Below are 21,517 nucleotides of genomic sequence, written 5' to 3' on the forward strand. Positions count from 1 at the left end.
GCAGGGGTCCGCAAACCAGGGCCTGTGTCCATTAGCCAAGTTTCCAGGAGCACGGGAAGCCCCGCCCATGTGCGTCATCCATGACCCCCCCCAGGGCTGTGACCCCAGTGCCGGGGGATTCATCGTGACAAAACTCCGCGGCCCACGAAGCTGGAGACAGTCACCCTCTGTCCCCTTGTCCAAATGCTCGCCATCGGACTGGGGCTGAGGCTCAGTGGCAGAGCACTTGCCAAGCAAGTGCGAGGTGCTGGGTTGGATCCTCAGCACTGCGTAAAAATAAACAGGTAAAATAAAGGTATTGGGTCTATTTACAACTGAAAATATTTTTTTTTAAAAAAGCCTGCCATCCCCACATCTAACGGGAGTCTTTATTTTGAGTTGTTCCTGCACTTGTCCCACAGCTGTCTGGTAACAAATGACTTAACAAATGACTTCCTGACCCACCCTGTGCTCCCTCTGGTATGTGACTTTCTCTTCACCTTTGTACCCAACATATTCCCCATCAGCTCACCCTTACGGCTGTGTCCCCACCACCCAGCTGGCCTCCATACAGTAGGCGCCCCATAAAGGCTTGTTGGATGACCAAAGAGTGACTCGACCCCTGCATAATGACTTTGTAAAAAATTTCTTATTTAAATCAACTATTTTTAAAGAGAAAGCTTCAGCTCCCGAAAGCCAGGGTTGGAGGTCAACGCAGGGAGACGCTGGTATTTCCAATAACTGACCTGCGTATCCCGTCAAGGCGTCTTGGGTGCGAGACAGCGGCCCAGGGGTCATACTGGAGGATCCCTGGCTTATTGTCAAGGACATGGGTGGGTTTGCATCGGGGTGCTGGGTCTCAGCGGGTGGGCATGTCCTCAGGTCCCTTCTCCCATCAGTGGGGATGTAAAGGTCCCCACTCACCAGGTGGCCCAGAGATTGAGTGAGACCCTGAGGAGCACTTAGCTCTCTGCACACGCTCAGAGCTGGGGGAGCCGTGGTGGGGACCTCAGGAGGGGCCTGACTCCCGTCGCTCAGTCTGTGACAAAGCAGCTCCCCTTAGTGCTGCGACCTTGCTCTTGATGAGGGGACACGGCCCCTGCCCCTGAGTGGTTCCCAGCACCCTGGGGAAGCCATTTGGATTAATGGGACTCTTTAGCTGGGTAGGTGACCGAGAACGCATTGTTTAGAGCAACTTGTTAGAAACGTCCCGAGGGTGGCAAACTTTTAAACCAAGATTGACTCCGTAATCAAAACCTGCTTGGCCTTCAGCCAGATCCCCGCATCCCAAGGAGCACAGTTATACTGAGAAGGGGTGGCCACGTCTGCGCCCCGGGCTTGCTCCGCCGCGTAATGTTGACGGATGGACACCATTAAAGCTGCGCCAAGGAGGAGCCTTCTCTGGAGGAAGAAGACCAGGAGGGCAGTGGCTCTGGGGGCACAATCTCTAATTCTTTCTTAGCAAGGAGACAAAGCACCGTGTGACACCACACGTCACCGTCACCCTGGGGAGAGTGGCCAGCACCGCCCGTGGCCTCCTCTTGCCTGGTCTCCACTGGGCGATGGGCCGGTGGTGTTATGGGTAATGAGCCGAAGCCAGAATCCAGGTCCCAGCCCCTCCATCTGGACCAGGGGCAGCTGTGGCGGGAGGAGGCAGGAGGCAGGTCGAAGGAGTGATGGGCACTTGGCTCTCCGCCTTGGCTTCTATGCCATGACCATTCCCACGCCAGGGACCCCTAGAGGTCTCCGTCACTGCCTAGGGCCAGTGGGGTGGTCAGCGGCTCACTGCTTGGATCTGGGGAGAGGGTGGGGGGGTGAGGTCCGTGGGCAAGTCAATGGGCCCACCACCAGGAATTTGGAGGAAGCTTCCCATTGGGAATTTCAGGAAGATGGCAGCTGCTCTGATTCAAGGGCAAGAGGAGAGAAGGACATGGGAAGGTCAGCACTGCCCCCCCGACCAGCCAGGCCACAGCGAGGAAGGCCAGGGGCCACGGCGGGGCCTCAGCTGCAGATGAGATGGCTCGGCTCCTGGCGGTCCCCTCCTCACATCTGTATTTACTATTAGTTCCAGGGTGTGGAGGTATAAATATGAGACGGGGTGGGGGGGAAAGAAACTGACCCCCAAGAGGCCAGACCAAGGTTTATCCTTTTGGTCTAAAATGCGTGACCCCGCAGGGTCTTCAGACACCGCCACCGTGATGATCGTCATCCTCAAGACGACCCAGGTCACTCGGCCAGCTCTTCTCTTGCCCATGGGCAGGCTGAGCCTCCCCGTCCTGGTGCTGGGGGAGGGAGAGGGGAGACGGCGGGGAGCAGAGGACGGAGCTGCCCTGCCGGCCCGGCTGGGTGTCGGAGCGCGGGACAGACAGCAGTACAGCTCAGTGACAGCTCCCGTCTCCTGCCCCTCTGACAGGCAAGGAACCTGAGGCTCAGAAAGCTCAGCTTCCCTTGTCTCGGGAGCCTGCAGCTGGGGGAGAGTGGGGGAGGCCCATTTGTCAGCCCAGGTGACCCTAACAAGGTCCTGCAGGTGACCCTAACAAGCTCCTGCAGGCTGGGCGGCCTCAACACACAGCTTTCTCATAACCTCGGAGGCTGAGGTTCAAGATGGAGGTGTTGGTCAATTTGCTTGCTAGCGAAGGCCCTCTTCCAGATGGTCACCTTCTGGCTGTGTCCTCGTATGACAGAGAGGAGGGAAGATAGTTGGCATTTCTTTTCCTAACTCCCGAGGACCAGGCTGCACCCTCACCCTCCTAGTGGATCTTAGGGAGACCCAGTTCCGTCCACAGCGACATTTCCAATCCAGGTCGGGCTGATGTGGGGTGGCCTTGTCCCCGCCCTGGTGGATTGAATCGACGACGGTGAAGAAGTGCCCGCACGGTTTTGGTTTTGCTTGGAAACGATCCCAGGTCTTTGGGGAAACGGCCTCCATTTGCTTCTCCTTAGGTGTTAGGCTAATATGTAAATGAGTGAGAATCCCATCAGCCATCGGCCAGTCAGACCAGGAGAGGCCTGGGGAGTCCAGGATGCCCAGGGAGCAGGATCAGCCGGGAACGTGAAAGTGGAGCTGTTCCAGCTAATGGGGACAGCTGGTCCCCAAGTCTGTGCTTACAGCAAATGCATTCATTCAAGTGCCATCTCCCATCAGCCAGAGAAGGAACAAGCCCATCTGGACGTGGCCCAGGCTGGCTGCGGTGGCCACGTGGTGGGGTTGGTGGTCTCGTGTGACGGGCTTTCTCTCCCTGGGGTCTGCTGCTTATGTGACCTGGTGGTTGGCCCAGAGCAAAGAACGTGGAGCTTGGCGGGCAGCTGGGCCTGTGTTCAAATCCCGGCTCAGCCACGGTCCTGCTGGGTGACCTTGGCCAAGTCATCTGAGCGACTGGCTGCAGGTTAGGGGACCCCGGGTCTCAGGCCCCACGTGCCTGCTCCTCTCTTGTTGCGGGACAGCTCTTGCCTCCTGGGTTCTCATCCAGATGGAGAACCAAGGACTGCGATGGGGAAGCCACGTGGACAGCTTCTTTCTGGAATGATCCAGCAGGTTCACCGGGAGCTGCCGCTGGAGAACTCAGGTGCCCCCGACAGTGAAGAAGGACGCATGGGTCCGAACGCCAGCCCGGATCCCCACCAGCTATGAGACCCCGGCGAAGTCCTTCACTTCTCGCAGCCTCATTTCCTTCACCTGTGAAACGGGCTGAAGTGATAGGTTCGACCATCTGAGGTGGCCACAGGGTGACACTGGATAATGACTCAAGGGGTGTTGGCCACTATGAAGTGCTCCTGGAGAGTGGCAGCTCCTAGGGGCTTCCCAGGCATCCACTGTGGAGGCCACTACTGACCACTGACCGTGCTGGGTCATGGTGGCACACACGGCAAGGGAGAGGAAATAAAGAATTTTTCCAAAATCCAGAGTTTCTGTTTGTACACAGAATGTTTGCACCTTAACTCTGTCCCTTGGACTCTTCCAAATCCCTGCCATCATCCCTACAGAAAGGTAGGGACACACTCCCTTCCCCCTGGACCTCCGAGCTGGCTGCCTCTCCAGAGCGCACCTGTGCTGAGAGCCACGGCCGAATCTGTATGGTCCCCTGGCATTTTGCCAACAGTATTGATTGACAGGTGAGGCATTACTATCCGCCTCTGCCGCAACTTTTGAGTTCTCGCACTATTTTGGAGTTCTCATGGGGATTTCCGGGGATTCCCCGAGAGTTCCCATTGGTTGGGGAAGTGCAGGAGGAGGGATTTCCGGGAGAGATATTTCCGGCTGGGGGTTCCTGGACAAGCCTCCTGGCGCGTTCGGGAGGATTCCCCGGGGGCTGTGTGAAGTGTTTTCCTGCAGTTTAAAAATAAAGTTTGTTCCTGCTTCAGTGGCTCGTGATTTGTGCCCAGCCAGACTGCGGCACACCTGGAAACAGTCCCCACCTGGGCTGGGTGGGAGGGGCGGGCAGCAAGCATCAGGTTCTAGGGTGTGAACCACCCGGAGCTCCCATCCAGATTCCCAGGAGGCCCTCAGAGCCCCTGCACGCACACCAGCCCTCTCCCGTCTGCGGGTGGCAGAGCCACGGATAAGAAGGCTCGGCTTTGCTCAGAGCAAACACGCTCCGTGCAGCAGAGGGGAGGTGCCCGGGCTGGAAATGTCCCACCCCCAGCCGGGGAGCTGCGGCCAGGGGGACAGAGGACTGCGCCATCCGGGGAGCGAGGAATCAGGAAGAAAACATTTTCAAAATCCAACCTCAACCCGGGATCTGGTGGGACCTTTGGCAGAGGGTGGAGGCCACGTCCGGCTCTCTCTTCTTTTGGTAAAAGTGAGTGAATTCTTTCTAGATGGAGCACTCCACTCCATTTCTAGAAGGTTCTCTCTGCCAGCTCGGGTCTAGAACGCTGCCCGCCTCCCCAGGGGACCTCAGCGAGCTGCGTTTAATAAGAGGGGCAAAGGAACAAGCTGAGGTGCTGTCTCTGCCCTCTTGAGTCTGATGTCCCTCTGGACCACAGGACACAGGACTCAAGAGAGAACATGACCCCCGGGAAAGCGAGGAATCCAAAGCCAGCAGACAGTATGGTGGTGCCTTGGAGAGAGACGGTGGCATCCTCGGGTGAAGAGTGCCTGCCTTTTGTTCTGGACCTTTCACACTGATCTTGGGAACTCCCCTGTATTTTTCCAGAATCTTCCATCCTGACCTCTGTGAGCCAGGATGGCCTTCTACACCCATGGGACCACGTACGGCTGGCCCTCCGAGGGACCTGGATGCTCCTCCCTGCATTTCATGGCCACTCCAGCCCCAATCCATTTGTCCCACGGGTGTTCGGGGTCAGTCTTGGCCTTGGGGGAACACAGAGAGCCGCCTGACCTGGCACAGAGCTCAGGGGACCGGGGACAGCCGGCGGGAGAGAGCCACGTGCGCTTCAGCAGGAACCGGAGCTGCTGTCAGCCTGAAGAGTGCCAGGCCTGAGGATGTGTTTACTTCGTTACAAGACGCAAACAGAACTGCTAATGGCATAATTATCGGCATGTTTTTCCAGTTCCCGTGAGCTGCCGCGGCCAGAGCAGGTGCGCCCTGCTGACTCCCGCAGGATCTGGGGGGAGCTCTCCTGGATGGCTCCGTCCCTGGGGCCTGGGGTCTCAGGAGAGGGCGGGCATCTAGGGCGCCTCCATGCAGAAGTGGCTTGGAGGCAGAGGTGGTCGCGCCCCATGACCTGGGTTTTGGTCCCAGATGTGGCCTCCCACCCGGGGCTGCAGCTAACTACTGCCCATTGGGGCAGGGACAGTCCTGTGCTCCTCTGATCCTGTGAGGAATCTCTCTGTCTCTCTGTCTGTCTCTCTCCCCTTCTTTACCAGTGAGCGGTCTTCAGGCCTCCAGGATGTATTTTAACTACATGGGCAGCTTCGCGTCGAGGTTCTCGCCACCCACGAGGCGTCTGCGTCCCCTGGCTGGGAGGAGAACCACGCAGACCCTGGTTTTGATTTGGCCTTTGTTGTAGTTGGCAGATGCTCAGGAAATGGCCTTGCAGAAGCTCTGGACTGTTTCCAGGGTCTGGCTCAGGCAGTGTCCACTCGGGGACACTGACGGCTCAGGCAGAGGCCATCCTTGCAGGGTTGGGTGAGGTGACCAGGTCTGGTCTTGGGTGGGGAGGAGGACAGATGGCACATGGGAGAGATGCCAGCATCACCACTGGAAACTGCCAGGTCTGGGTGTGCCTTCTGGCCCCGCCCGAGACCCCTGCCTGCGGCTTCTGGGTTGCCCCGGGCTGTCTCCACTTCACAGAGGAGGAGATGGAGGCACAGGGACCTTAGGTCAGGTGCCCAGGCTCTGCCGACTCCTGACCAAGGCTGTCTGCGCAGTTGTGGGCTCTGGTCCCCGAGCAGACGGCGGCTGCCTGGCTGTGTGGGACTCCAGGACTGACTGGCTGCATGGATTCTGCAAGTTCAGGGTGGCTCCTGGGATGCCCGCCTTTGCCAGGCTGGAAGAGGACAGCAGGCTGAGCGGGCCTGGTTCTGGGTCAGCAGGAGCTGCACCCTCTGACTGGTCTCTCCCTCCCATTTGGGTCCCTTCCCAACTTCTCTCCCATGACCACCAAAATGATCTCTCAGTAATGCCATAAGATTGCTTGCTCTTAAACCTCACAGCTCAGCCGGGCGCACGCCTGTCATCCCAGTGGCTCGGGAGGCTGAGGCAGGAGGATGGCGAGTTCAGAGCCAGCCTCATCAAAAGCGAGGCCCTGAACAACTCAGGGAGACCCTGTCTCTAAATAAAATGCAAAAATAGGGCTGGGGATGTGGCTCAGTGGTCGAGTGTCCCTGAGTTCAGTCCCTGGTACCCCCCCCCCACAAGCAAACAAACAAAATAAAACCCCAAACAAAACCTCATGCTCGTGGGCCAAGACGTCAACCATCAGCACGGATCTAAAGTCCCCGTGTGGCTGCCCTTACCTGTCTCACCTGCAGGAAGGCAGCCACATTCTCCAATATGCCAAGGCCCCTACTGCCCCCCGGCCTTTGCCCATGCTACCCGCTCCTCCTGGAACACTTTTCCTGGCACCCCAGGTCCCACGCTGCTCCTTGGAGAGGTCGCCCACACCTCATCCAGGTGACACTCACTTCCAGGGCTCAGGGCTCCCCCCTCCCTTTTGGAGCACCCGCCTCCTCTGCAATGGTATATTCAGTCCCGAGCAGGAGGCCAGTCAGCTGAGTGAAGTCAGAGGGAGCCCTGGCTCCTGAAATCACCACCCTGTGCGCACATCGTCACCCGACCCCGCCCATGATGTCACGGGGCTGAGCTCATGATGCTCTGCGCGGGTCCAAACCAACCAACAGGGCCAAGGGCGTCCGGCTTCATCCCCTCCTGTGGCCAATCTGAAGGACGCAGGGCTGGTCCCCGCCTTTGTGGGCAGAACACACTGAGTAAAATCCTCAGGCGCTGGAGTCAAGACCTCGAGTTTGGAAACATCTGTTCCCGTCCGTGACCAGCTCCAGTCAGAGCCTCCCTGGGCCAGGCTGCGTCCACAGCAGAGCGGCGAGGCCGGGGGTCTTCCAACACGCTTCCCGGGAACCTTCCGAATACGGGAAAACCCTCCCTGACCACAGGGCGCTGGCGGCCTTCCGTCCTCACCGCCTAACTCTGCCCTTTCCCACTTTGGAGGGGGAGGTGGGTTCAAGAGCCGTTTTACTTCTGTTTAAACTCTGTGGAGGGAAGAGGGGGAGCAACTGATATCCAGGGTGATGAGGTCCCACCTTGGGGCCCCCACGACCCACTGCCAGAGGACCGGCCAGCGTTCACCCAGACTTGCTGCACATCCGGCCACCAGGGACGCCGGACGGGCCATAGTCCATTTACCCTCCAGACGGTCTTTTGAGATAGGCACGGAAGGTGGAACTCAATCGAGGCTCTCTGTGTCCAGGGCCTACCCAAGACTAGGGACCAGTAAACCCACAGGTCTTTACCACCCAAGAGGGAGGGGCTGGACGCTCCGTTAGGGCCGGGCGGGGGACACTGGAAGGTGGTGTCCAAGCACAGAGCCGCTCAGGATGGACACCTCGCTGCTTCTGCCCTTGGAGACCCCCTCGGCTCCTCAGGGTCTGACCTGGGCACGCCCACCCCTTCCCGCAGGTGCCCAAGTTTGCTCATCCTTCCTGGGATGGGGGAAGGAGTGGTTTGGAAGCCACAGATGGAGCGGCAGATGGGACTGGAAACCTAGCCGAGTGGCCCAGGATAAAATCATTCATCTGCAAACTTCATATGTTTTGGTGCAGGCGGCTCCCTGAAAACAGCAGCCAGAGGCACCAGCCATACCGCGTGCAGGAGGCGCCTCTGGCCCTGAGGCTGGCGGGCAGAATGGCAGGAGAGTGGAACGGGCGGTGGGCACCACGGCAGTGAGATCAGGGAGAGGGCCAGCCAGGGCCAGCCAGACCACCGAGGCCCAGCTAAAGAAGTTGTAAACATGGGGAATGTCCCCTGTGGACCCTGAGGTAGGGTGCACACACGGTCTGGGCAAGGGTTTCTGGTGTCTCATCCACTGATAGGAGACACCACTTTGGATGGAGCTTACATGTAAACAGTTGGCGTGTACTGAGCACCTTCCAAGGGTCAGACACTCTGTGTTTCGTGGTATCTTGATGGCGTTCTCTTGCTCATGGCCACAGTGCAAGCTGCAGAGCGGTCTGGGGTGAGGTCTGCGCACGCTTTGTCGTGGACGCTGAGCAGAGCTGGGCCCCCCTTGAGTTGAAGCGGCCTCGGTTACCGGCTCGACTTCCAAGCAACACAACCCAGCGCCCCTAGGGGGCAGCAGTGCGCACACCTACCTATACACAGCGCCTCTAGGGGGCAGCAGTGCGCACACCACCTATGGGGCCTCCGCAGGTCTCAGGCAGAATGAGGCCCCGGGTCCCAGGCTGCAGTGACCTCTGAGGCTTCCAGTGAAAGTCTGGAGAAGGAGGAGTGTGGGAACCTTGACCATAGCTCCTCATCCTCAGAGACAACAGTCACCGTGCACCACCTTGCCCTGACATCCCCTGCTGCAGTGTGTCCACTGTCCTGCCCGGCCATGAGCGAGCTCAAGGGCCTGGACTGTCCCTTCTGTCTGCTATGCAGCTGGGGACCAGCCAGCCAGTCTGAGGCTGCTGACTTTGCCAAGAGATTGACTTCAAGCAGAAAGCGTGCCGAGGTTGCCATAGACAGAACCGGTTCTAATCCCTGCTGTGCCATGAGCTCACCCCATGACCTTGGGCCTCCTTCTGTCCATCTGTAGAACGAGTTTGCTGTGAGGGCTGAAGGGAGGACCGGTCCCACTAGGGGCTGTGCGTAGCATTGGGGGGCATTTCTGGACTCAGTCCTTCCCTAGAAGATGGAGAGGAATGTTCTAACCTCTACCTCTGTGCGCTCTACCCGTCTCCTCACTTTTAACGTATGATGCTCCACCCATGTTTTAAATTTCTCAAATGCAGTAAGCTCATCTCTGACCCCCATCACACCCAGGCTATCACTCCATCAGAAATGGCAGCTCTCAGCTGGAGGTGACTTGGGCCCTAGGGGACACTCAGCAATGTCCGGAGATGTGTGGTTTGCACGAGTGGGCAGGGTGTGTTCTTGGCATCTAGTGGGCAGAGACCAGAGGTGTTGCCAAAGACCCTACAACGCACAGAACTGCCCCACGACAGGGTATTATCCATCAGCGAACATCCGCAGTGCCATGGCTGGGGAATCCTGATCGAGAATGATCTCTATTGTTTCCCTGTCGATCAGCCTCTGTTCCTCTGCAGGCCTCAGCTCAAAGCTGAACATGCCCATGTCTTTCTGATCTCCTGCTTATGTTCCTCCAGGTTTTCTCACTCACGCCTCTTCTTCTCTAGGGCCCTAGTTCGTCCTGCTGGTGTCCCTCTCATGATTCCATCTTCCCAACTAGGACATGTGCTCCACGAGGCCCGGGAGAAGTAGAAGCTGTTTCTGTTCACTAAATTCCCAAACAGTGATTAGCGTAGTAGTTGCTCAATAAATGTTGAATAAATGAAAATTCACGGTAGGTAGACATTTGTCAGCAAGGCTTTTAAACCTGTTCTCTTTGTCTCTATTAGTCTACGAACAAAAGGAAACAGGTGTATCTTGTTCAAAATGACCAGAGATTGTGCTTCCCTCTCACTCATCTGGAGTCTCCCAGCAGATGATGGATGCCCCTGAGCCCAGGTACGGAGAAGGGAGCCGAGGACCACGCTGTGACCTTTGCAGCGAGGTCTTCTTCATACCTGTTCCTTATCTGGATCCTGACTCAACCATTTCATGTGGGAGCGTCCTATTGACGTCGTGTTCAAAGACAGTCCTATCTGTGAAACATTTACAGATGCCGCTGTACGGGGTGTCTTGGATTCACTCAACAGCAACCCAGGCTGGGCCAGGAGGGCGAGAGTCCTGGGCCAGCAGCCCGGCTGTGACTGATGGTCGCCAAAACTGGGTGAGGCTCACGGGGTGCTGCTTACGTTACTCTCGTGTGTGTTTGAAAATTGTCCTCATGAAGTTTCTTTTTAGACACCTTTGACCAATTCTCCAGGGAAGGCTGAATCCAGTGCCCTGTTGCCATGGGTGGCAGAGAGGCCCCCTTCACCCCCAATCCATTTCCTGTGCGCCCTGGTCAACAAGAACACACAGGCAAAGAGTGGCTTTCTTCTTTGTGTGTGTGTGTGTGATGGGGGGGGGATACCGGAGATTGAACTCAGGGGCACCCACCACTGAGCACTACCCCAGCCCTATTCTGTATTTTATTTAGAGACAGGGACTCACTGAGCTGCTTAGCACCTCGCTTTGGCTGAGGCTGGCTTTGAACCCGCAATCCTCCTGCCTCAGCCTCCCGAGCCACTGGGCTGACAGGTATCCCACGGTGCCTGCCTGGGAGCCGCCTTCTTGATTGCAAGTGCAGTTCATTGTCTTTCTTCTCTGTTTTCTTGCACTATCTCCAGGGAGGTTTCTTGGCTGATGATGTCCTTTAAACACCACATGCACAAAGGGACAGCTCTCCTGCCGGCACCTTGGGGCTGCTGGCTGCACCCCCAGCTCCAGGTAACTGTGCCAGCCGAGGGTGGAGGGCACAGCGCTTCCAGAGATGCCAGAACCTGTCCTTTCAGGTGGGCGCTGCCAGTGTGGGCCATCAGCTCATCTGTGAAAATTTGGTGGGGGCCCCACGGACCCACCTGTGGGCCTCACGCAGCCCGAGGACACCCACCATCTGTGATGCTGCTCGGACCTCGCAGCCGACGCCTTCTCCCCCTCCCCCCCTTGGAGCTCAACACCCAAGTCTGACCTTGTCCTTCCTCTGCTCCAAGCTCACGGTGGCGTCCATCTTGCTTGGACTGACCACGGTTTCCAGACTCTCCATGACGGAGCCCCAGTGTCTCTGACCATGTGTCTCCTGTCACCCTGGCCCTCGCTCGCCGTGTTACGGCCCCTCAGCCCTGCTGTCCCGGGCACACCCCAGGCACGGTCCCACCCCAGGGCTCAGCCCTCCCCGCCTGTTACCTGGGCCACTCTCCCCCTGGGCGGGGCTCACTCCTCATCCGGGGACAACCCTGGCTGCTCCATCGCAATCCCGCCCGCCCCCGCCTCTGTTCTCTGCTTCATCTTTCCAACATGCCATCATCCCAACAAACTGTGCCCACAGCGTGTCGTTATTCTACCTACGGTTGACTTCTTTGATTGGTCTTTGCTGGAATGGAAGCCCCCCGCGGGCAGGGGTCTCTGTCTCTTTGGAGCACAGGGGCAGCCTGGGACAGAGCTGGGAGGACCATGTGCTCAAAACTTCTCTCTGGTCCTAGTGAGGGAAGAAGTGCCCGGGGGCCCTCAGGTCCAGCCTGCACCAGGGTCAGGACCTCAGGGAGAGCGCGGGAGGCCCATGGCGTGTCTCACTGAGGCAGAGCGCTTCTCTGGACAGGAAGCAGACTGCCCGTGCTCCCCAGTGTCCCAGGGAGAGGGGGAGAAAGAGGAAGCAGGACATCAGACCAGGCCGGCCCCGGGGCCACCGGCCGCCTTACCTGATGGGGTAGTCGGCCGCGCTGAGGTTGATGAAGAAGTCCCAGGGCCAGTCGGTCATCTCCAGCAGGTCCCGCATGCTCTGCAGGTAGGTGGCCAGGAGGCTGGCTCCCCCCCAGATGGTGGCCATCCTCCAGGGGGTGACGCGGACGTTGCCGTACTGCCCGGCGAACTGGAGCACTTGCCGGTGCAGGTAATTAGAGCGCTTTGCCCAGGAGAGAAAGGTGACATTCAGCAGCCCAGAAAGGGCCCGGCACCAGGCAGGCTGGGCACACCCCGCCCAGGCCCACTCTGCTCCTCCCTCCTGGCCACTGGTGTCTGGACGCAGGAGACTCGGCCAAGCCACCGATCCTGGCCGGGGGTCTCCCTGCACCTCTCCGCCCTTCTATTCATTGGAAATTTTAATGGGAAATGCAGGTTCCCAGCCCCACTTCGGAGCTAATGGCCTCGAGCCCTGGGCTGGCAGGGTCTGGGGCTCTGCGTTTGTACATGTGACTTGTATGGAGTCTGCACCCGTCCTGCCCACTGTGGCCCTCCGTCACCCTCTCCCTGCTCTGCTTGGAGCAGACCTTGGCCATGAAACCGCCCCTTTGCCATCTGGCCTCATCTGCAGCCAACGGAAACTCCCGGGGCAGGAGAGCTCCCAGAGAGCACGTGGCCCACCGGGTTTGTCAATAAAGCTTTATTGGCACATGGCCACGCCCATTTGTCCACATGTTTTCTGTGGCTGCTTTCCCGCCACCGGGGCAGAGCCGGGCGGCTGGGGCACAGAGCGTGTGGGTCACAAAGCCGGGGTTATTTATGACCTGGACCTTTTATAGAAAAGGTGAGCCCACTCTGGCTACCAGGTGTGCGGGGCAGGGGTCGGCGCTGGGCAAGAGAAGAGGTAGGAGGACCACAGAGCTGTCTGGGAGCAGGAGGCGACCCAGCATCCATTTCAAGAAAATTAGTAGAAGGGATGGGGCTGGGGCGGGGGCTCAGGGGTAGAGCCCCTGTCTAGCATGTGTGAGGCCCTGGGCTCAATTCTCAGCATCATACATAAATAAATAAAATAAAGGTCCATTGACAACGAAAAAAATATCAAAAAAATAGAAGACCCTGAGTGATGTCACCACCCCAGAGAAATGATGGGCATTTCAGGCAACAGACATATTCATTACTCGGAACAGGCTGGGTACAGCAGGTATGCATACGTTGGAATGTCATACGGCACCCCATCAATCTGTATGATTATTATGTGTCTATCAAGAGTAAAAAATAGCGGCTCGGGAGGCTGAGGCAGGAGGATCACGAGTTCAAAGCCAGCCTCAGCAACAGCCCGGCGCTAAGCAACTCAGTGAGACCCTGTCTCTGAGTAAAATTACAAAATAGGGCTGGGGAGGGGGCTTGGTGGTTAAGTGCCCCTGAGTTCAATTCCTGGTACCCACTGCCAAAATAAAAATAAATAAAAAGAAAGAAAGAAAAATAATGTTTATGGAGAAAGTCAGAAGCCTCAGTTGGTAACTCTGAAACCGCATGCTGGTCAGCCTCTGTGCTTTAGACGGGACTCCTGAGAGGAGGGATCCGAGAGGGACAGACAGACTGCAGAGGAAGCCCAGCACGGCGGGAGGGGAAGCGGCTCCTCACCTTGTCCACGTGGATGTAGTAGAAGTGGTCCTTGTGGTAGATGGCCTTGAACATGCGCTGCAGCTGCCGGGAGGCTCGGCCGTGGACCACCAGGACGAAGGCGATCCTGACGGGGTTGGCTGGCATGTACTCCACGGAGTCTTCGTCCCACTGAATGTTCTTGCTGGCTTTGCCTGGGGAAAACCCGAGACCACGGAGGTGAGGGTGAGGCTCAGCCTCCACGGGGCAGCAGGGAGTGGCTCTGATTTTTTTCTTTGTTCCTTTCTGGGGGACTATTCCCAGGGTACATTCACGTTGGGCCCTGGGACCTGATTCAACTCAGCCAAGCAGGTCCAGGCCCCAGTCGGGTAGGAGACCCCGGTGCTTACCACCTACTTTCCACTCCCAAGCAACCTGAAAAAGACGGATGGAGACCCGGGGACACTGTTCGCCGTGACATGAGGCAGGTGAGTAGAGCTCGGGGAGGGAGCCTTGAACCCCAGGGGAAGCTGCGTTTCCTCTGGGTTAGGAACCCCAACACAGGAGCCGGTTTTCTCTGGCTGGAATCCATTGTCCTTTCTTCTCCTAACAGCACCCGATGTGTTTCCTTGCGCCCTTCAAATTGTGCTGAGAACAGATAACCTGAGACCGACCCTCTGCACCGACTCGAAGCGCACAGTACCATACTGTTCACCTGAAGCGCAATGACGGGCGCGTTCATCTCGCATCCTAAGCTCGGTCACCTGAAGCTGCTGGAGACACGGCCCCCTCCCCGCCATGCTCGGTCCAGGTGGATGCAGAGGAGCCACCAAACACCAGGCAGGACAAGCCCATCACAACGCTGCCTCTCCCAGGCCAGAGCACGGTTCAGGGGGACACGAGAGCCAACCAGGACAGCGCTCAACAAGATCCCGCCACACTCAGCCTGGAATGTGAGATCGGGGAGGGTCGCTTTCTGTTGCCCACCGAACTGCAAGATCCTAAGAGCCTTTCTGTCCCGACATGGAGAGAACTTTCCGGAAGAAAATCGACACGGGGCGGCGGTGAGTCCTACTGAGCCCATCTGAACCCCCGGGTCCACCAGGCGGGAGGGGAGCCACGTTGTGGATCATGGTGTTATTTTTCTTTTAAAGTCAGATCCTGCACCAGATCTGCCCAGATAAACGGTTCCAGACATATTTTATCCAGAAATCAGCCTCAAGGACTCCTTCTCTCCGTTTCCCCCCCATATCCCGCAGGGACAAGGACCCCGGGAGAAACACAGCTTCCCAGATGAGTTCATCGCGCTTCCAATGGGAATCTCCTCGCTTTCCTCAGCCCAATGTCCTTTGGGTTTAACAGATTTCCTATGGGATCTGGGTCTAGGGCACTCACACTGAAGTCAGGGGGGGCAGTTGTGGGTGTCCCAGAAGACCAACTAGGAATGCAAAGAACGTGGACCGTGGAGCCCGAGGTCAAGAACTCCAGAGCCTGTCAGCTGCCGTCGGAAAACTGAATGACCACTCAATGAACAGGAGTCCTTCCATGTTCCCGACCACAGGATGACATTAACGTGGATAACGTCCTGATCCGGCTGCCCGGGAGGCCTGGCTGACGTCACTCCTTGGACCTCTCTGTCCTGAGCAGTCCCACTTCTCACCTTGCCACCTCGTCTACCTGCCTTTCCCTGGGCAAGCTCATTCTGCCTCAGGACCTTTTCACGGCCATTCTTGCTGCCTAGAAGTCCCTGTCCCCAGATCTCTGCCTGGCTGCTCCTTTCTGACTTTGGCTTACAGCCCACCAAGAGGACTCCCGTCTCCGTCCCTTACGCTGTTCGCCTCACCTGCTTCTATTTTCCTCCTAGCCCTTAGCACCATCTGAAGATGCTTATCTGCTTCTTTGTCTGAACACAGCACTGGAGCAAAATCTCGGAGAGACGGGGGACTATTTCAGACCTGTTGACCATTAACTATGCAACACTCGAACGATATCTAGCACACAGCTGGTTCTTGTCCAAAAAAAAGGTACAGAGCACATTCTGGCTCAGTAAAACCACAGCACGTTTCATCAAGCATTGACCTGCCCTCCAACACGATGTCCTCATGGTGACCTTGCCCGGTGGTGCCGTTAACCCACAGCGGAGAGAGGCCAAGGGTTTGTTGCAGGCCGCCCTGCTTTAGTCCGTTAAGCCGAGATTCAAATCCAGGTCTCACTCCAAAGGCCACTCCCCGAACCCCTGACACAGGACATGGTCCAACCCAGAGCACGGAAGGAAGGGTTCCTGACGGCGAGGCTTGGTCACGAAACGCCTCCTAGGTTAGTTTCTTCAGGGAGCAGGCATGCATCCGAGGACTGTCACCGGTACCGGAGGGGACTCTTTGTATTTGATGGGAGGCTGACAACGTGAGGTGACCACTGAAGCTACATTTTCAGCTATTCACCTGTCCATCCTTCCATCCACCTGCCCATGCATCTATCTACCCTCCATCTACCCGTTCATCCGTCTGTCCATCCATCCATCCATCCACCCATCCATCTTTCCATTCTTCTGTCCACCCAGTCATCTATCTGTCCATCCATCCATCCACCCACCCACCCCTCTGTCTGATCCAACCATCTTCCCATCCAAACACAGCACCATCCAACTACCCCTCCAACAAAACACCTGCCACCTGTCATGCCACCCACCGTCACCCAGTCAAGGCTCGGGAGACAGACCCTTCCCTTGCCTTCCAGTCCCCCCATGGCTCTTGCCACGTTGCTGAATGAATGCATTTTGAAAAACAGTGACTTTTTTTGTGATGCTGGGGATTGAACCCAGGGCCTTGTGCGTGTGAGGCAAGCCCTCTACCCACGGAGCTCCGTCCCCAGCCCGGAGCTGATGATTTCGGAGGGTTTGGTATGTATCCCTGCTATGGTGGGGGCTATCATGGTTTGAGTGTCCATCATTATTTGGCGCTGGGAAGAGTGCGCTATTGTCCTTAAGGCCTGGAGAGGGTGACCCATTTCCCAGGCCGCACAGTGGGACAGAGGTGGGAGCGGAAGCCCGGTGTCACCCAGCCCCAGCCACCCTGGGGTCCACCCGCCCTCTGGGGCTCTACACCTGGACACTGACGTGGGGAAAAGCCCTTCATGGCTCGCTGCAGCGGTTGGAGAGCAGATTCGCAGCCAGACAGACAGACACACGGATGCTTTCCTTCTGGAGCAGAGGAGGGGGCACTGGGAAATCAAAGACGATCCTAGCAACGCAACAGCTTCTTCTGCTTAAATAAAACCATCCTCGGGGCTGGGGCTGGGGCTGGGGCTGGGGCTCAGCGGTAGGGCGCTCACCTAGCACGTGTGAGGCCCTGGGTTCCATCCTCAGCGCCACATAAAAATAAAAAAATAAAGGCATTCTGCGCCTCTACAGCTACGAAAGAGAAAAAAAAGTGGTCCTTGTAGCAGACAGTTGCAAAGAAAATGGGGACCAGAAACCCCAGAGTTCTGCTGTGTGGGCTGAGCACCGGCGGCATGGTTCACGCACATCCAGACCCCACGGGAGGGAGCCAGGACCCCCCCGCCCCACACACACACGCCCACTGTGAGGCTCAGGGCCGTCCCCAGAAAGTGGCTGAGCACAGGCTGCAGCGAATCTGGGGTCCTGCCACCCTGTCAAGGTCCCTGAGCTCCACCCAACTGTCTCCACCCTATAAATAAGAAAATCTGCTCCTGGGACTGACCCCCAGCTGTGGGGCAGATGATGGTAGGTAGCCATCCCTCGAGTCAGAACTTCAGGGACTTCACAGACAGGGGACTCTCTGAAGGATGAAAACCCAAGCACTGCCCGGCTCCTAGAAAAGAACCGTGGACTTGACAGTGGAACCAGATCCCAGTGGCTGGAAAAAAAAAAAGCCAGAAAATAAGTGGGAAAATCAGGATGGTTACAGCAGCAAGAAGCTGACTTCAGATGAATGTTAAAAAGCCAGGTTTATGGGGGGAGAATATCAAATGCATTTTGGCAGCGCAGGTGTGAAGGCTGCAGATGGGAGCGCTCCCCGGTGACCAGCCCCGCCACGCTCAGCCCCGGACCCGACTCTGGTTCTCGGTGGCGTTGTGCATTAAGTAGGGACCACGTGATCCTCAGGCTCCAAAGAGATGGTGGAGATGGAGGTGCTTTGCCAAGGTCGAAGGGCAAGGCATGGATCACCATCCCCTTTATCTGCAGCACTGCTTTCTGAGGTTGTCGTCACCCAGAATTATAGATGGAAAGTTCCAGAAATAAACATATGAGATATATCTTGCTGCAATATGCCATTACAACCTCTCTATTTTATTATCCGCTGTGGTTGTTCATCTCTTCCTGGGCCTGGTTTATAAATTAAATGCTACCAGACGTAGGTAGGTAGATGGAGAAGGACACACCGAGCTTCCCTCTGATTCTGTGGCTTCTGCAGCGCGGATTCAACCAACTGTGGATTGAAAACATCTTTCTTTTTAAATTGCGTCCGTGCTGGGTGCGGCGGCAACTGTGGAGGCTGAGGCAGGAGGATTGCAAGTTCGAGGTCAGCCTCAACAACTTAGTGAGACCGTGACTCGAAATTAAAAAATAACATCAGCAACCAAAAACCTGGGGATGTAGCTCTATGGTAAAGCAGCCCCGGTTCACACACACACACACACACACACACACACACACACCAAAAAAAAGGTTGGTTTTCTGCTGAACACGTACAGAACCTTTTCCTGTCATTCTCTAAACTATCGAGTGTAAGAGCCACGGACATAGCACTGACGCTGTATTCGGGGTTGTAAATAATGAGGATATGATTTAAAGTCTGCGGGAAGGTGTGCGTAGGTTCTGGGCCAACACCAGGCCACTTTATATGACGGACTTGACCATCCACGGCAGGTCCCTGGACAAGGAGGGATGCACGGCACATATACAGGGTCTGGTGACATCTGTGGTTTCCCGTACCCCGGCGTATGTGGGGACTGATGCCCTGAGGATAAGGGGGTCAACTCCACTGGCACTGGGATGCAAGACGGCATCTAGGAGGAAGAGCAAAGGCAGCCTGGTCTCTGGCCAGGCCGGTCACGTGGGCTCAGCCTGGTCCGGCCGTGTCTCCAAGCCTTAGCCTTCTCATCTGTAAAAGGGGTCCACGTGACCACAGAACCCGCCTCACGTGGGCTTTCACGTCAGGACTGAGCGCAGCGCCCGGCACAGACGGCATGCCCAGTAAGTGGTTCTATCGCCAACGTCCTTTCTCTTGGGCTGCCCGCCAGGGTGACCAGGGTGACTGAGGTGACCAGGGTGTGATCTCTCCAACAGACCCAGCTCCGGTGCACACGCTGTCACCTGCTGCTCGCAGGTGAACACCCACCGCTGAATTTCTCTCCGCAGTGAGTACCCCCGACCAGCAGCAATGGTCAATACCAAGGAGACCTTGACCGGACACTGACTCCAGCCCAGCCCTGGACTCGGGTTATACTTCCAAGCGCTCCTTCCGCGGCTGCGAGGGGCGGTGGGTCTTGGGGTGGAGAGGAGCAGGAAGGAGGTTGTGTGCATCACCAGCTGAACACGGTGGGGGCCACGGGCACAGGGTGCCACCACAGCTGGGGTGGGGGCCTTGGGGAGACCCCCACGATGGTCCATTTTCATCTATCCAGGGGGATGAACCATCTGTCCCCGACCCTGTGGGGCCCTGGGGGTACTCCCTGGGGGACAGTTCCACCTGGCAGCAGGAACCTTGCAGGGTAGGAAGAGGTGGGCCACCCTGAGGAGGAGGCTTCCGGGGGCTCTAGGTGCTGTTAGCTTGGATGGCTTTTCTCCCTGGGAAATCTCTTTCTTTTTATCAGGGGGGGTACCAGGGATTGAACTCAGGGGCACTCAACCACTCAGCCCCATCCCCAGCCCTATTTTGTATTTTATTTAGCGACAGGGTCTCACTGGGTTGCTTAGGGCCTCGCTGTTGCTGAGGCTGGCTTTGAACTTGCGATCCTCCTGCCTCAGCCTCCGGAGCTACTGGGATGATGGGCATATGCCCCTGCCCCCGGCTCCCCTGGGAAATTTCAATGCAGGTTTTGGGGGATTAAACTGAGGTGCCTGGAAGGCAGCCCCTGCTCTCACGGGGCTTAGGACAGGTGCAGGGTGTGCTCAGAGCCCGCGTGATGAAGAGCCACTGTGGGTTTAAATCCTGCTGCCATGGACCCACCATGGGGCCCCTGGCAAGTCACCTCCCGTCCTGGGTCCTGCAGAGCCACAGACCAGCAGCCATGGGGATGCAGATTAAGCACTGGTATGTCCCAGGCACGACCCAGGTGACTGTCATTTAGTCATCCCAAGGTCCAGAAGGAGACCAACACTTGGTCTGCCCAGTTTAGTTTACCCAACGAGGAATCTAACCTGATGGAGGGGTCAGCAGTGCCTCATGGAGGGAGTCGGGGCTTTGCTGGTAGCTGTCCCCTGGCTCCCTCTGAGCAGGGTCACGCTCTTATCTCCTGCAGGACTCTGTCCCGGCCCCAGGCCTGGCGCAGAGCCGAGCTCCCGGGGGCTGCCCGGCTGAGTGATTTCTGACGGACGGATTCGAGACGACAGCTCCGGCCACGTGTGGGACCCTGGAGGCCTCTGCGCAAGGCTCGGGTGAGCGCAGCGCGTGGCTTCTCCTCTCCACCGGCCAACCTGCTGGGGGCTGGGCCCTTGCCCTGGAGGCTTTGGGGCGGTCTGAGGACCTGTGCTCAGCAGCACCAAGCCCTCCGCAGAGGAGCCAGCGACGGCCAGGGCGCCCTGCACACCACGGCCAATCACCTCCTGCAGCTGAGTCCCCTCCAGCCACAGGAACGGGATTGGAGCCAGAGAGAGGGTGGGCGGCCGGCAGGGTCCTGAGTCTAGAGGGGACCCAAAGCCCAGCTGTGAGGGTCTCAGGAGAAACGCCCTCCAGAGGGAAGCCACTTTCCCTCCCTCCTTCCCTGCCACACCCCCCATCTGGCACCTCTGTTTAAATTTAAATTGTGCTAAAAGCTCTCTAAGGTAGAATTCACCATCTTGACCATTTTCAGTGCACGGAGCACACTTCAAGGTCGGGTGACCAGCACCAGGGATCTGAAGACATTCTTCATCTTGCAAAACCTAGACTGGGGCTGGGGAATGTGGCTCAAGCAGTAGCGTGCCCGCCTGGCATGCATGCGGCCCGGGTTCGATTCTCAGCACCACATACAAAGATGTTGTGTCCGCCGAAAACTAAAAAATAAATATTAAAAAAAATTCTAAAAAAAATAAATAAAATGTAATTCTAAAAAAAAAAAAAACAAAAACCTAGACTGTACCCCACCCCCCGCGTCTCCCTAAGACCCCGCAATCGCCATCTCACTTCCTAGGACTTGAGCGCCCTAGGGATCTCTTGGAGAGGAACCCTGCTGCCTTATTCACGGCGTCTAATGTCCCCAAGGCTGATCCACAGTGTGGCCTGTGTCAGAACCCCCTTCCTGTCCAACGCTGACTGATGCTCCCGGGGTGGACAGCCCGCGGCGTGCCCATCTGTTCGATTTTCAAACGCACTTGGTGGCTCCCAGCGTTGGGCCCTTGGGAACAGTGTGCTACCAGCCTGGGTGTGCAAACGTCTGTTCGAGTCCCTAATTTCGATTCTTTGGAGAAGACACCCAGGCGTGGCTTTGCTGGATCACAGCGTAACTGTTTGCACTTACACAAAATTAAAATTTCGGGTCCTGTGCTGCGCTTCCCGACGCAGCCGCTCCTCGCCGCTCAGCCTGGGTCGGTATCCTGGACCTGCCATTCATTTTAGCAGGTGGCTTTGCCTCTCATGCGGTCACCTGCAAGCCGTGTGGCAAGGACCGGGGGGCTATAGTGGGGTTGGGGGACGGAGCTCGGCCATGGAGGAGGTGCAGGTCACACTGAGCCTTGTAAGCTGTTGGCGTGGGGGGTGGCAGCCCGTGACCCGACCTCGAGGACTTCACAG

The 21,517-nt window shown here is 57.3% G+C and overlaps 1 protein-coding gene across 1 annotated transcript in view; it reads right to left on the bottom strand.

The window, feature by feature from the left end:
- Xylt1 (xylosyltransferase 1) overlaps positions 1-21,517 on the bottom strand; it is a 242,923-nt gene that overhangs the window by 52,650 nt on the left and 168,756 nt on the right. The window contains exons 4-5 of the mRNA XM_046436805.1: positions 13,608-13,780; positions 11,984-12,186 (exon numbers count right to left, since the gene is read on the bottom strand). Coding sequence (XP_046292761.1) covers positions 11,984-12,186; positions 13,608-13,780 — 376 coding nt within the window. The remainder of the gene's footprint in view (positions 1-11,983; positions 12,187-13,607; positions 13,781-21,517) is intronic.

The sequence above is a fragment of the Marmota monax genome, unplaced genomic scaffold (assembly GCF_021218885.2).
Source record: "Marmota monax isolate L192 unplaced genomic scaffold, Marmota_monax_Labrador192_F-V1.1 WCK01_AAM20220418_F8-fsc00035, whole genome shotgun sequence".
NCBI classification, from domain to species: domain Eukaryota; kingdom Metazoa; phylum Chordata; class Mammalia; order Rodentia; family Sciuridae; genus Marmota; species Marmota monax.